This window comes from Crotalus tigris, unplaced genomic scaffold, assembly GCF_016545835.1.
Source record: "Crotalus tigris isolate CLP2741 ecotype Arizona unplaced genomic scaffold, ASM1654583v1 scf7180000018925.3142382, whole genome shotgun sequence".
NCBI lineage: Eukaryota > Metazoa > Chordata > Lepidosauria > Squamata > Viperidae > Crotalus > Crotalus tigris.
Window position 1 is genome coordinate 1,241,742 of NW_024097278.1, and position 16,713 is coordinate 1,258,454.

The 16,713-nt window shown below is 42.2% G+C and overlaps 1 protein-coding gene across 6 annotated transcripts in view; it reads right to left on the bottom strand.

Moving 5' to 3' along the window:
• FRMD4A (FERM domain containing 4A) overlaps positions 1-16,713 on the bottom strand; it is a 451,440-nt gene that overhangs the window by 117,152 nt on the left and 317,575 nt on the right. For all 6 annotated transcript variants that reach the window (XM_039357562.1, XM_039357563.1, XM_039357560.1 and 3 more), the window contains exon 3: positions 6,578-6,672. In XM_039357562.1, the coding sequence (XP_039213496.1) occupies positions 6,578-6,672 (95 nt within the window). The remainder of the gene's footprint in view (positions 1-6,577; positions 6,673-16,713) is intronic.

Below are 16,713 nucleotides of genomic sequence, written 5' to 3' on the forward strand. Positions count from 1 at the left end.
TTTCAGACAAATGGCTGTCCAGTCTTTTCCTAAAAAGCTTCCAGTGTTGGAGCATTCACCACTTCTGGAGGCAGGTTGTTCCACTGATTAATTGTTTTATACATGTTGCTATCTGATCTTTACGGACATCTAGAATTTTTAATAGCCTGATGTAAATGTTAAAAAAAAAATAATCTGAGATGTGTTTGCTCACTCGCAAAACCTCCATTTTTCAAAAAGTAACTCCTAAGCATGCTTTCACCCAGCCATATAATCATCTAAAGCTGAGATCTTGCAGAAGATCAAGAGGATATAAATATTTATGGAGCTAAATACACGAACGTGGCAAAGGCGTGCAGGCTGACAGAATAATTCTTGAAGAATTAACTTGATTTCTTGGGTGCTCAAATTTTAGCAGGCTGGATTTAACGCCATTGTATGTTTCTCTGCTCCTCTCCCTCCCAATAGCACAAAGCTCAGTGTTGTTATATGTCAAAGAACTTTCAAAAGTGTGTGACAATTTAATTTGGGTCACTAGTCTAGACTGGAGGTCTTCAAACTTGGCAACTTTAAGACTTGTGGACTTCGACTCCCAGAATTCCTCAGCCAAAATTAAAAGTCCCTGGTAGCAAGTCTGTTCCTATGGTTTTGCTGGCCTGATCTCCTGTGCTAAGAAAGTGGAGGAATGAAAATCCTTCATAACAAGTCATTTTTAACTAAATTACCCTTGCAAAACTTTCCTCCTGAGCTGAAGAATCACCTTTATGTGATTTAGAATTGCAGAAAGCAGCAAGTTTCTCATTTCCTTTCAACACAGGCTAAACCAACAATTCCAATTCTGGTAGCCTCTTGATGCTGGAGAATTAATAGCCAGGCTACAGGATCCCAAAGTAAAGTAGGCAGGTAGCCATAAATCAGGATGAACACGTTTTATGAAAAGGCATCCATTTTCATGACGATCTTGAGCTATGTGAGAATAGATGAGTTTTCTTAACATTTGTTTTGCTGGAAAAATGGACTATGAATCAAGTTTGAGGAAAGTCAATTGGCACCAAATGAATAGATGTAGGTTTAGATGTTTTAAAATCAACCTTCATGTTTTAACATGGGTAGGTAAATTTAGTCTCCTTCAAGTCACAATGGACTCCTAGGGATTTCATGAATGTGGTTTCCTTGGCAACAGTACAGAAGCGGTCTCACGCTGTCTTCCTTTGACTTATTTTTATGATTTTTCCAGAGTTATAAGCCCTATCATTTCTGTCCAGGTACTATCCTGGCTAGTTTCTGAGCCAAACAAGGTCAGCCAGATGGGGTTGACTTTCTGAACCCGGAGAATTTAAGGAAACGGTATTTTTCTTGTTTAAAAAAACTTCTCTGATATACCTGGAATCCACCAAGATTACTATCGCTTTTCTAATGGCTTGTACAACAGAGACAATAGATGTGCTTCTGCTCCTTTAACACCTTCCGTCTCTTATGCATATTGAACATTTTAGCAACTACAATCAGTGTAGTTCAACCTAGAGCAGGGGTGGCGAACCTATGGCACGGGTGCCAGAGGCAGCACTAAGAGCCCTCTTTGTGGGCACGCGCCCCAGTCCTAGTCCTTCAGCTGGGTTGTATAAAACCTTTTCGCTTTAGGCCTCCGCCGCCGTGTACACACACACAAAAAAGGTTCAATCAATTAGTCAATTTCAACTTCTCGAGGGAAAAAAAAAGATCTTGCATTGTGTAGTTCAACCTAGAGCAGGGGTGGCGAACCTATGGCACGGGTGCCAGAGGCAGCACTAAGAGCCCTCTTTGTGGGCACGCGCCCCAGTCCTAGTCCTTCAGCTGGGTTGTATAAAACCTTTTCGCTTTAGGCCTCCGCCGCCGTGTACACACACACAAAAAAGGTTCAATCAATTAGTCAATTTCAACTTCTCGAGGGAAAAAAAAAGATCTTGCAAAGTTGGAATTGATTGATTGAACTTTTTAGTCCCACCCAGTCTGCTGTTACCACCGCAGCCATGCCCACCCAATGGGCCACACCCACCTGGCACCCGACGATACATAAGTGGGTTTTGGGTTGCAGTTTGGGCACTCGGTCTTTAAAAGGTTCGCCATCACTGACCTAGAGAAAAGGGTTATTCCTGCGGAAAGTTTCCCAAATGAGTACAGAATCCTGTTTATCATAGCCCTCAGTGGAAATGATCAGGACTCAAAATATTAGTGGAGATATTTTCACATCAGAACAAGGACTATGTAACATTAGAGTACTTCATCCTCCCCGGATGCTCTTAACACAGGGTTCTTCAAACTTGGCCCTTTTATGACTTGTGGACTTCAACTTCCAGAATTCCTCAGCCAGGCACGCGTGCCTGGCTGAAGAATTCTGGGAGTTGAAGTCCACAAGTCATAAAAGGGCCAAGTTTGAAGAACCCTGCTCTAACAGCAAGACTGAGTCAGGAGCTGCTGAACCCCCGATTCATTAAAAAGTTGTAGGCAGTTTCATAAGGTCTCAACCAACCCAGCAAGTTTTTAAGACCTCACAATGGTTAATGGATAATTGAGATGATACAATTTGCCTTGGGTATCACCTGCATCTGTCCAGCCAACCTTTTCTCTCTTCTCTCCCCCCCCCCCATCACTCCAGATGCTCCATGCAACTGAAGAAGGAAGCTGCATCTCACAAAAGCGGCTGCCTTTTAATAAAATGTGTGAATCAGAAAAGGTACGGTCAGACTCTTTTGTCATTTTTGGCTACCCTAGACCAGCACAGCTCTCGCTTCCCAGAAAGTAAACATCGTAGCTGCTGAGGCTTAGAAGTCATCATTTCTTGAAGATTTGGGAGAAGTTATCTGTTATTTACCGCAACATCATCTTTTAACTTCACAAAAGCCCTGACCAGCTAATATTCAGTATTTAAGTATAATGAATGAATAAAGGAAGGAAGGAATGACTCTGTCTGTCTGTCTCTCTATTATCCATCCATCCATCCCTATCTTTACCTTATCATCCATCTAGCTCTGTCTGTCTGTCTGTCTGTCTATCTATCATCCATCCATCCTTACCTGTACCTTATCATCCATCCATCTGTCTGTCTGATTGTCTGTCTATCATCTCTCTGTGTGTGTGTCTCTCTCTCTCTATTATTCATTCACCCCTCCGTCCACCTTCCTATCTTTACCTTATCATCTGTCTATCTAATCTGTCTCTCTCTCTATCATCCATTCATCCTTATCTGTACCTTATCATCCATCCATCCATCCGTCTGTCTGTCTGTCTGTGTATTATCTCTCTCTCTCTCTCTCTCTCTCTCTCTATCATTCTTTCACCTCCCTTCACCTTCCTATCTTTACCTTATCATCTATGTATCTATCTATGTATCTATCTATGTATCTATCTATGTATCTATCTATGTATCTATGTATCTATCTATCTATCTATATATCTATCTATCTATCTATCTATCTATCTATCTATCTATCTATCTATCTATCTATCTATCTATCTATCTATCTATCCCCTCCATCTCTCCCTCAATTTCTCATTTCTCTCTCTCTCACCCCATCCATCTGCATATCTTTCTGCTTCCTAGCCCAAAGACAATGCTAAAGCTTCCCCAGGCAGACTGTTTCTGCAAAAGAAATTAAAACATTCCAAATAATCCATCTATAGACTTATTCTTTTTTTAAAAAAGCATAATAATTAACAAACAAGATCAACTGCCTTTGAAAGTAGATCAGATTTAGAGTCTTCTCTGAGGGCAAAGACTATTTTTCTAACTTTCTAATGCAGCATTTTAATGCTGTGTATCAAGTTTATCGATCAGCAATAAACCAGTTTATGGAAGGTGTGGATGTTGCTGCTAATAATCCTCTAATATATTTAAGAATGTGTTCTCTGTCAAGGAACAATAAGATTCCATCAGCCTGGTTGTATCCCTGCAGAGGATATAAATCTTCCTCTTTTAATTGGCCTGGCTCCTCTCTCCTGTGGATTTGAGAACGAGTTCTTCAAATCTGCTACAGGTCACTGGATCTCCCCTCAAGACAGCTGAATGCAGAAATGGTCCCCAAGAAAATCTCTGATCATTGTCCTAAGTGACAGGGGAGACTTAATTGATGAATGGACACCGCAGCTTAATAGATTATTCCCAGGAATCCCAATTTTTCGCTAGCAGGTGTGTGTGGATGCAAGCAAACATGTGCACACATGCATACAAATATTCAATGGAGGGAGTCCCTGGTGCTTTATGAGCGTGGTGGTTTTCTTGCAGATGTTTCATTACCCAACTGATGATGTTAGCTAGTTTGTTACCTAGAAACGTCTGCAAGAAAACCACCAAGCTCAGAGAGCAACAAGGACCCCCTCATGTCAACTACAAATATTCTCTTAATTATTCTATTGTTTTATATCAGGCCAGCTATTTCTGAGTGCCAAGGCCTCCGGTTTTATCCGTGGGCGTCAACATCTGCTGTATAAGACTGGACCTTAGAAATCAGCAAGATTTTGCCATGGACAAAACCAGTTAAGGGTTTTGAGGATGCTAATTACATATTGATTATTTTCTAGCATCTGTCGGCTGCTTTTGTTCTATTTGCTGCCTGATAAATGAGAGAGAGAGAGAGAGAGAAAGAGAGAGATACAATTATCTTAAAAAATGGTAGAGCCATTTAATGTAATTTTTCATATCCCCCATTTAGCTATATGCTGCGGTGAAGTACATACACACCTGGGAGTTCAATACATTTAGTCAAGCTACGGTCTTTGTGGTTACAAGAATGATTTAAAATGGAAAAAATCCCACCTCCACCCCCATAGCATCTTGGTTTTTAAGTTAATTAATTTTGGTTTATTTAATATCATTTATTTATTCAGTTTCAATAGTGTTTTAATGTTTGTGCCTCTCTTTCTATGATGTTTATAAGCCACCCAGAATTTCTTGTCAGTGAGATGGTGGCATATAAATTTAATAAATAACAAATAAAATAAAATATAGATTTGTTCAGAGATGGACATTATTTTGCTCCACAGAGCACCCAAAGAAGTTTTTCCAAAAAGCAACTGGACTTCCTTGTTTTTTTTTTTCTTTGAAAACATTTCGCTTCGCATCCAAGAAGCTTCTTCAGTTCTGGCTGAATGGTGAGGAATGGAAGGATTTATACTCCTTGCAGACAGCTGGTTGTTAACACTCTGAAGATCAATGACTGCAAAGAACAGGGGTCTTCAAGCTTGGCCCTTTTATGACTGGTGGACTTCAACTCCCAGAATTCCCCAGCCAAGCACACTGGCTGAAGAATTCTGGGAGTTGAAGTCCACAAGTCATAAAAGGGCCAAGTTTGAAGACCCCTGGCAAAGAATATAAACCCTTCTATTCTCCACCATTCAGCCAGAACTGAAGAAGCTTCTTGGATTAGAACTGAAAAGTTTTCCAGGAAAAAAACAAGTTAAGTCCAATTGCCTTTTGGAAAAGCATCTTTAGGGTTAGGGTTATTGTTAGTCTTGGTCACCTAGACAGATTGGAATAAATCAATAGAGTTGCTGGTATCAACATTAGTAAATCTCCTTTGAATCCAAGGTAATTCCCTGATGATTGAAGAATGCAATCCTATGGCACTGCAATTGCCTTCTGTTGGCTATTTGGGGGCTTTCGAGTCTAATCATAATCCTGGTATTCCTTACGTCTTGATTCTAGATCCTAATCGTGACCTTCCTTAGTTTCAAAACTTGGAGAAGTCAATTTGATTTTATCACTCCGATCAACATTAATATATTAGTGAAGCCAGCTCATCTCCTCCAAACAGGCCATTAGATAGATAGATAGATAGATAGATAGATAGATAGATAGATAGATGGATGGATAGATAAATAGACAGACAGACAGACAGACAGATAGATAGATAGATATGACGGATGGACAGACTAGATAGATAGATAGATAGATAGATAGATAGATAGATAGATGATAGATAGATAAATAGATAGATATGATGGATGGACAGACTAGATAGATAGATAGATAGATAGATAGATAGATAGATAGATAGATAGATAGATGATGGATGAATAGACATAGATAGATAAATATAGATAGATATAAGAGATAGATAGATAGATAGATAGATAGATAGATAGATAGATAGAGATAATGGATGGATAGATGACTAGATAGATAGATAAATAGATAAATAGATAGATAGATAGATAGATAGATAGATAGATAGATAGATAGATAGATGATGGATGAATAGACATAGATAGATATAGATAGATATAAGAGATAGATAGATAGATAGGTAGGTAGGTAGGTAGGTAGGTAGGTAGATCTTGATGTGGACAGTTTGGATGACCCAAAGGTGCTCTTCCAAAAGGCAACTGGAATTTCTCAGAACTGAAGAAGCTTCTTGGATGAGAAGTGAAACATTTTCAAAGAAGAAACAAACAAACAAAAAAGTCCAGTTGCCTTTTGGAACAAGCATCTTTGGGATAACCACGACCTGGATGGCTGAGAATCTCCACAGATGTTCCTCCATGAGGCAATCTTCTGCTTTCCAGAAAGGAGGCCCTTCCTGGATTTCTCCAAACGGTTGGCTCTTGGTCCTCGGACACTTACGTCTCATCAGTGAAGGCAATCCCGAAGTATTCCTTTTCTTTCAGGTTGAAATGGGATGCTACCAGATCTAGCAGCTCCTTGGATAAAAGCTTGGGCTGAAAGAGAGAGACAACAAAGAACACGCTCAGACAGATAGCAGCACGGTGGAGAAAGGCGAGGAGGAGGTTCAAACAAGGGATGGGGGACTGGTATCCTCAACAGGACATGCGCACAGGGATAGCGACATTGGCCAGAGCTGATGAGACAAGACTGATTGAGCCAAGCCCCCCAGGTACATTCATAGGTCACAGTGCTGAGCCATGCACCTCACAATGCCTGGTGGTTTCCAAGTCCTTCCAGAAGCCATCAAGAATGACATTTGGTTTCTAAGCCTGTGCACGTGCACACACATGCACATGTGATATGGAGTGTAGAGGCACAACTGAGAGCCAGCTGATCTTCTCCCGCTGAAATTAATCACCTTTTCAAGGACAAACGTCCACCCATATTAGTAAGTGGAGAACCCCTAGGCTAAGTAAGATAGATAGATAGATAGATAGATAGATAGATAGATAGATAGATAGATAGATAGATAGATAGATAGATAGATAGATAACAAACCATGCCACTTCTCCACAGTTGTAATCTTTTCCTTCCCTGAATAGCTTTTAATCTAGCTCAGTGTTTCTCAACCTTGACAATTTTAAGCCATGTGGACTTCAACTCCCAGAATTCCACGTCAGAGGGTCTTCAAACTTGGCAACTTTAAGCTAGCTGAGGAATTCTGGGAGTTGAAGTCCACAAGTCTTAAAGTTGCCAAGTTTGAAGACCCTGCCCTAGTGGAATGAAAAATATGGTGTTCTTTAGGAGTTCTCAGTTAAACTACCAAGGATTCACATTCTGGAGAGTCCTAGCAACACAGTGGCAAGCCAACATGGTTTCCCAGCACTGCGATCTGGCTTCGAGGGACCTTCACTTAGAAGAGAGCTCGAGAATCAAAGAGCGGTGGACCTTGTGGACTAGGAGTTTGGCTTTTACTTTTAGTCTTGTCTACACACTGAGAGTTGAAGTCCACAAGTCTTAAAGTTACCAGGTTTGAAGACCCCTGGACTAAGCAGAAGTCAACAACATGTATTGGGATGCCAAACGATGCTGGGAAAATACAGGGAGTCCTCAACTTACAACTGTTAGTTTAATGGCCGTTCAAAGTGACAACAGTCCTGAAAAAAGGGACTTGTGACTCTTTTTCACACTTGTGATCGTTACAGCCTCCCTGTGGTCACGTGATCAAAATTGAGATGCCTGGCCACTGATTCATATTTACGACGGTTGCAGTGTCTCGGGGGGGGGTGTCACAGGATCCCCCTTTGTGACCTTCTGGCAAGCAAAGTCAACGGGGGAAGCCAGTTTCACTTAACCATCGTGTTGCTAATTTAAGAACGGCAGAGATTCACTTAACCACTGTGGCAGGAAAGGTTGTAAAATGGGGCAAAACTCACTTAAAACAAGGCTCTCACCTAGCAACAGAAATTTTGGGCTCAATTGTGGTCGTAAGTCGAGGATTACTTGTATGTGGGGCAACACTTGTTTAGGGACTCAGTTTTGGACTATGAGTTTAAAACAGGGGTGTCAAACTCAATTTCATTGAGGGCTGCATCAGCATTGTGGTTGCCCTGGGGGGGCTGGGGGTGTGTGGCCAGGGTGAGTGTAGCCTACTGGGTGGGTGTGGATGGAGTGGATGCGGCATGGCCAGGTCTACATCATTCGCGTCAAGGATGCCTATGGGGGCCTGGGCAGGAGTGGGACAGATCTGAGGGTCTCTGGCAGAAGGGGGTTGGACCGGGGCAAACGCCAAGGCATGGTCCACTGGAGGAGCCTCACTGTTCCTCTCAGGCCATGTGGGGGGGGGCTGGATAGTGGCACGGGCTGCCCGGAGCCCTGGGCAGCAGAGGTCAAATGCCCAGCCTGGCCCTCAAGCACCTGCGGCACCAAGTTGTTTCCAGACAGCCTTGTGCAGCTAAGACATAGATGGCCACCACAAAATTGTACATTGGCTCCCAGCTGGCCTGGACTAGGGCCAAGGCAACGGGGGGGCTGTTCCCTCACTGTTTCCAGGATGGCTTCACGGATCACATGAAACTTCTTCATGGGCTGCATCCGGCCCCCGGGCCTTGTGTTTGATGTGTCTGCTTTAAGAGGTGGGTCAAATGCCCCTGGAAGACATCACCTCAGTTCAGACCTTCTTCTTTGCCATCATTCCACCTTGGTTCCTCAAAGTGAAGCCTGAAGTGGGTTGCCTTGAGTTGGTTGGTCTCCACAATGGAAAAAGGGCCTCTGCATTCCTATGAACCTGTTTTAAGTTGGGAGGGGAGGCAGTTTCAAATCAGGGCTTTGCTTCAGAGAGGGACTGTGATGGAAACTTTGTCCAACTAGGCCAGGGGTAGGCAACCTTGGCTCTTTTATGACTTGCGGACTTCAACTCCCAGAATTCCTGAGCCAGCCTGGCTCAGCTTGGAAACCTCTCCCTTTCCCCTCAGCATGGCTGGCTCAGGAATTCTGGGAGTTGAAGTCCACGAGTCATAAAAGGGCCAAGGTTGCCTACCCTTAAACTAGGTGTTTCTTTGAAGCCTCCACGACTAGGCAGCAAACAATCTGTTTTCGTTATTTGCTGTTCCCTTGAAGAAACCGCACTATTCCAGGGAATGCAGACAAACCCAAGCATTCCAGGCAAAGCGGCTGGAGATAAAAAGGACAACTGAGGCATAGTATTTGGAAGACAGCCTTCGCTTGCTAGGGTGATTTTCTTGAATACTTGAACGAGTCCGTGTCAACGGGTATGTATTAAATGGAGGCACTGAATAGATAAATAAATAATGGGAATAACATGCCCAAATGCCTCCCTCAACAGATGTGTTGAGCTACAATTCCCACACAAGGCAGGGAGTTAGAGAAACTAGAGATAACAAAAGTCCACTTGTAGACTTGTCTTTACTCTGCCGACATTTGACTTACAAGAAAAGGAACTGGCCCTTGAAATACAGCAGTCTGGTTTTCTCGGAGATAGAGAACCCACCACCGCCATGACCTTGACTAGTCTAGCTTACCACAGGAATACACAACTGATGTTCTCTAGCTAGGACAAGCTTCCATGAGCTAGGACACCTAGATGACAATGGCAAGGGGTTGTGGGAATTGCGGTCCAAAACTATCAGCTTGCTTACCGTAGCTCCCCAATGCATAAGTAAACTGCAATACAAAAATGTGTATAGTTACTGAGAGCAGATCTGCAACCAACCATGCCCTAGAACATCTCCAATGAGTCAGAGGGTTCTCGTTGACCGAGCAGGACAAATTTTTGAAAACATCTGAGCATCCTCCCCATTTCTAAAGGAAATTATCTTTCAACAGTGACTGCATGATATTAGTTAGGAAGGAGAAAAGTGTGATTAGCCCAAGGGGTCAATTATTTGAAGAACTTCCTGATTTGTAACTCAACGTCCTCTATTGCACTTTTGTTATGTACTTACCATGGATCAGTCTCATTAAATTAGAGGGACACACTTTTAACCAAACACACCAAGGAATCTGGGTTAGTTTCAAGCCACCAACTGTAATCATTGTGCAAAAATAAAGTCTCCCTTGAGTTGACTTTGATCACGGGATGGAAATTGTCTTCTCCATGCCTTCTTTAGGAATATCTCTTTGAGTTCCCAGTCTAATCGATAGATACAGTAAGTCCTCAAATTACAACCATTTCTTTAGTGACCGTTTCATTACAGCTATATCACTTGTTGTTTGTATGTTATGATTGTAACTATGATTTATGATCTATGACCTATCACTTTGTTGTTGCATGTGTGTACACTAAGAGCTTAGGCACTGGAGACAAATTCCTTGTGTGTTTAATCATACTTGACCAATACAGAATTGAATTCTATTCTATTCTATTCTATTCTATTCTATTCTATTCTATTCTATTCTATTCCATTCCATCCCATCCCATCCCATCCCATCCCATCCCACATCCTATTCTATTCCATTCCATCCCATCCCGCATTCTATTCTATTCTATTCTATTCTATTCTATTCTATTCTATTCTATTCTATTCTATTCTATTCTATTCTATTCTATTCTATTCTATTCCATCCCACATTCTATTCTATTCTATTCTATTCTATTCTATTCTATTCTATTCTATTCTATTCTATTCTATTCTATTCTATTCTATTCTATTCCATTATTTTTTCATGCCATTCCATTCTGTTACAATAGCACTGAAAAGAGTAACTTATAGCTATTTTTCATATTTATGACCATTGCAGCACCCCCATGGTCACGTGATCAAAATCCAGAGGCTTGGCCACTGACTCATATTTATGACAGTCATAGTGTCCCGGGGTCAAGTGATCCCCTTTTGCATCCATCTGACAAGCAAAGTCAATGGGGCAGTCAGATTCACTTAACAACCGTGTGACTAACTTAACAACTTCAGTGATTCACTTACCCCCTGTGGCAAGCAAGTTCGTAAAATGGGGCAAAACTCACTTAACCAATGGCTCACTTAGCAACATAAATTTTGTGGTCGTAACTCGAGGTCTCCCTGTATTCAGAAAGAATCATCCCTCTACCATGCTGTAGCAGTGGCAGCTACAGTAATCTAATACAGTTGTAACCCAGGAGCAGCTGTTGCATGGAGAAATGTGGCCTTTCCTGAGTTCATTATAAGCCAGGGGTCTTCAAACTTGGCATTTTTAAGACTTGTGGACTTCAACTCCCAGAATTCCTCAGCCAGCATGGCTGGTTGAGGAATTTTGGGAGTTGAAGTCCACAGGTCTTAAAGTTGCTAAGCTTGTAGACCCCTGTTATAAACCAAATCAGGGCAGAGGTAGAGAAGCTCTTCCTGTCTCCTACAGATGTACAGAGTAGCCTGTGGGGTGCAGGTGCCAGTGCAACAGGTTCCCCCATACCAGGGGTAGGCAACCTTGGCTCTTTTATAACTCGTGGACTTCAACTCCCAGAATTCCTGAGCCATCATGGGGAAAGCTTTGGCCCCTTCATGACTTGTGGACTTCAACTCCCAGAATTCCTGAGCCAGCATGGGGAACACTTTGGCTCCTTCATGACTTCTGGACTTCAACTCCCAGAATTCCTGAGCCAGCATGGGGAACACTTTGGCCCCTTCATGACTTGTGGACTTCAACTCCCAGAATTCCGGGACTTGAAGTCCACGAGTCATAAAAGAGCCAAGGTTGCCTACCCCTGCCCCATACTGTTGTTTTCCTGTCGTCATTTTTTTTTAAACCAGTTTTATAAGCATCACCACACTCTGTTTCCTTCCCGGTTCACAGTTCAGCCAAGCTCAGTGGTGCAGTGACAAGGGATCTGCACTCCTACAGCAAATGTAGAATCAGATAAGAGAACAATAGACGGGAGGGAGCTAGCCCTGGCTGCAAGCCAAGTTCATAAGAGTCTGGAGAGGATTTAAGATCCCAAAGTTAAATCCTGCTGGTCTGATGTGCCAGGCTTTCCACTCTGAGCTTTCTTTGCAAATGTTTAACTTTCCTAAATTTCTTCCTCTTGACAAATAAAGGATTCCTTTTAGTAAGGGAGAATGTGATATACATAGTTGGGCTTGGGCAGGTAAAGGATAACAATGTCCCCACAACACTTCCAGCTGAACCACAACACAATACAACGCAACTCTTGGCTTTTGCCTGCTACTGTTTTAGAGATCTGTTGTTGATTTCTATATAGCATGGAAGCTTTCCTTTCATCACCAATCTTCCAGATGTGTGGACAGCATTTTCATTTTCACACTCTATTAGCTAGTAAATAGGGCAAACTAATTGGGAATACAAATAAGGTTGTTAGATGTTCGAAAGATCACTGAATGCTGTTACGTTTTGCCCCGATTCCTTCCCCCGAAGTTAATATTGCTTACTTGATCACAAATATATGACATCGGTGGCCTAAAAGAAAAATAAGATTTGTCTAATCTAATCTAATCTAATCTAATCTAATTAATCTGATATTTAACAATCCATCAGGCAATTATGCAAAATGAAATTAGTTAGCCAGGGCAGGACCCCATAATTTAGTGTACTTTAATTCTGGTAATTCAGATAATCTGTTACTGACTCAAATAATCTGTTACGATGTCAGAATCTGTTATTGACTTGATTGTGTTTGTTCTGCCATTTATTTGTCAAGATTTTTAAATGTTAGCTAACATGTTTATTACCAATCTTGTTTGCCGTACAATCAACCCAGCAGGTTGCTGTTTCACAGTCTGTTCTGAAGCCTTGTAAGTTCTAATGTGCTGAAAGAAAGAACATTTAAAAAAAAAATAGAAAGAAAGAAAAAGAAAGCAAGTTCCCACTAATATGCTGTCATCTAACAGGCGAAACATAAAAGGCCTAACGGATATTTGAAATAATTTTTTTTTACAAATGCTAATTGTGAACGGAGAGATGGCCGCTGTGCAGACCAAGATGAAAATGACTTTGTGGTAAATGAATTTCACATGAAATTTGGACCATTGACCCAAAAGTGCTTTTTTTTCAAAAGGCAACTGGATTTTGTTTTTTCCTTGAAGACGTTTCGCTTCTCATCCAAGAAGCTTCTTCAGTTCTGACTGAATGGTGGAGGATGGATTTTATATTCCTTGTAGTCATCTGGTTGTTAGCACTCAGAAACAGTCATTGAAGCCCCTGGAAGGTTTATCTGTGTCCTCAGGGTCACCTGAATATTGCAAATGGTTGTGAAACTGCCCAGGAAAGAAATGGTGCTGTATCCCTCCGCCTCTGTTGAGAGACAAAGTCCAGTTGCAAACAGACCAAGACGCCCTCACGAAACTGCCTATTCCTATAGAAAAGTAGGATTCTAATGATTCAGCAAGAGATGTTGGCACATATCAGGGAGTTAGTGAAGATAAGTAGAGGCAGATAGTAATAGTAGTAAAGTTGGAAGGGACCTTGGAGGTCATCTAGTCCAACCCCCTGCTCAGGCAGGAAACCCTACACCATTTCGGACAAATGGCTGTCCAGTCTCTTCTTAAAAACTTCCAGTGTTGGAGCATTCACTGCTTCTGGAGGCAGGCTGTTCCACTGATTAATTGTTCTCACTGTCAGGAAGTTTCTCCTTAGTTCTAGGTTGCTTCTCTCCTTGATTAGTTTCCACCCGTTGCTTCTTGTCCTGCCTTCAGGTGCTTTGGAGAATAGCTTTCATGAGAAATTTCAGTATTGGCCACTGTGAGGAGCTCAGAGTTGGGCAGTCAAGCCAGGATAGTCTTGAGGACTGAGGTCTAAGTGTGTCCTAAGCTGGCACTTCAGCACAGCATGTAGCTAATGTTCTCCATAACAGTCAACCTCCATGGAACACCCATCATGGAACATTTCTTCACTCATTTTATCCCAGGTCCATGAAAGCAGCCATCAACCAAGACGAGTTCCTCAGCTCTACATCTCACTTTTTTTGGGGGGGTTAAATCTCCATTAACAAAATTTGTACTTTCTGTGAAGGATAAATCGACTTTACCCCTTTTATAAAATTCTCTCCAAAATTTGTATCTTCCAAGACTTTAAATGGAAAAGTCCAATAATTCAAACTGTCGAGTGCTTTTTCTGCATTTTTTAAAAAATACAATTCAGCCTGTTTCCATTATAAGGCTATTTCTAGACCTTAGGCATTTGGACTTCAACTCAGAAAGCCAGCATGGCTCAGCTTGGAAATTTCCCCTCAGCATGGCTGGCTCAGGAATTCGTTGAAGTCCACGAGTCATAAAAGAGCCAAGGTTGCCTACCTCTGGCCTAGGCCTAGGCTGCTTTATGACTCGTGGACTTCAACTCCCAGAATTCCAGAGCCGGCATGGCTCAGCTTGGAAACCTCTCCCTTTCCCCTCAGCGTGGCTGGCTCAGGAATTCTGGGAGTTGAAGTCCACGAGTCCTAAAAGAGCCAAGGTTGCCTACTCCTCGTCTAGACTATCCAGATCAGTCCTTATATTATCTTTTAAATAAGGACTTTTATTTAAAAACCCACATTGATCCTCCTGAATAAATGCTTGAAAAATTATTTTCAGCTAGGATCATTGTGAACAAATGATAATAATCATGATTGAATAATGATGTGATCTGTAATTTCTCGTCAAAGTCAAATCTTGTCCTTCTTTAATTATTAGTGCTATCTTAGTGCTTTGCTTATTAGTGCTATATGGGTCTCCACAGAAAAGAAAAGCATGGTTCTATCACTCCTAACTGAGAAACGAAGACAATTTACAATTGGATGAGTCTACCATGCGTGGACATATTGACTGAATGGTTTGCAAATATGTTTAGTATGGAATAGGAAAATACAGTTAATTAGAGAGCACCCTGAGCAAACTACAAACCATTAGTGATAAAGCCTATCTAAACTGGAAAATGGAAAGGTAGACAGATGCTAATTTTTCTAAGTAACAGCTTGCCTCATTGGATGTTAAAGGAAACAGCCAGCACATTTAATGAATTCGACAAGAAGCAAACGATCAGTGGACGGAAGAACAATGATGAAGAGGGAAAGAGAAGGAAGAGTAGGGGTCCGTTATAACAGGGCTTTTCAACCTTTTCACCCATTGTACTACTTTTAGGATATGGCAATATCCGAGTACCACAAGTCGCCTAGCAAGGTGTCAAAAACTTGATGACCCCCCCCAAAAGGAAAAAAGTGATGAAGTACAGGTAGTCCTCGACTTACAACAGTTCTCTTAGTGACTGTTCGAAGTTACAATGGCAGTGACCCAAGCCACAGCCAAGCAAGACACCTGCCTGCCCACCCGGCGGCGTTCTTCCTCCTGTCCGAGGTTTTCATTGTTGTGAGCATTTCTGCTGAGGATTGGCAGCGGGAGTGGGTGTGTTTGGTTTTTATTCCCGTCCTGTCTGCTGGGTGGTTGCAGCAGCTTTTGGTCACTTCACATGACCCTGGGACACTGTGACCGTCATAAATATGAATCAGTTGCCAAGCATCTGAATATAAATCACAAGACCCTGGAGATGCGGCAACATTCCAGCTGATCAGCGCTTCTTCTGGGCTCAACAGAAGCACTAGAATCAGTGTTGCTTTCCAGCTGATTGGTGCTTCTTCAGGGCTTAGCAGAAGCACCATTGTCTTAAGACTTCACATTTGAAAAACTGTTTGTCAAGGAGTGAGCCTCACGGCTGTCATCCCTTATTGGGATAAACATCCCATCCAATTGTTGGTTGGGTCATGAATTGTATTACCGTAATCTTACTTTTTGGATGGATAGCAGTTGGTAAATTCTCACCCTTCAATATTGTTCCTCTGAAAAGGGGAAAATGCTGGCGTGATCTGATGACCTTCCTCACCGCTGTAAATTTCTGAAAATGTCATTTCGTGCAAGGTATGGTGCTCACATTTTCACACCAACAATCCCACCTTCTACGATGATGCTTTGGCAAGGGGTGTTTTTTGACCTACATTGCAAACAGTTTGTTTAGTGTCCGTTCAAAGTTACAACGGCACTGAAAAACGTGACTTATGAGCGTCTTTCAAAGTTAAGACTTTTGCAACGTTCCCCCCACGGTCACCTGATCAAAACTCAGACGCTTGGCAGCTGACTCATATTTGTGACGGTTGCGGTGTCCCCTTTTGCGACCTTCTGACTCACAAAGTCAGAAGGGGAAGCCAGATTCACTTAGCAACTGGATTACTGACTCAACAGCTGCAGTGATTTACTTAACAACGGTGGCAAGAACGGTCGTAAAACAGGGCGCATTCTGAGCTCAATTGTGGTCGTAAATCGAGGACTATCTGCATATACTTAAGGAGGTCTTGTTTCAATAAACATCCCGCTCCATTCGTTGCATTGACCAGCCTCGTCTAAAACCCCACACATTGCGACACGACACCACTTAACGTCTGTCTCTTTCTGCTGTGAGAGCTTAAAGAAAGGTGGACGGTACATATCATCCGGATACGGCTCCATGAGTTGAAGAGCAGGGCTCGTAGAGATGGCAGAAGGTCTGTCTGTCTGTCTTTTTAAACAGGAGAGCAGTGGATTCCTTCGCCCTGGAGCGGGACAGTTTGAAATGTGCACATTCGCTACCCATGTACATCGACTACTAGTGTGAAAAGAAGCCCAGATGTGGGGAACAGGAGACTG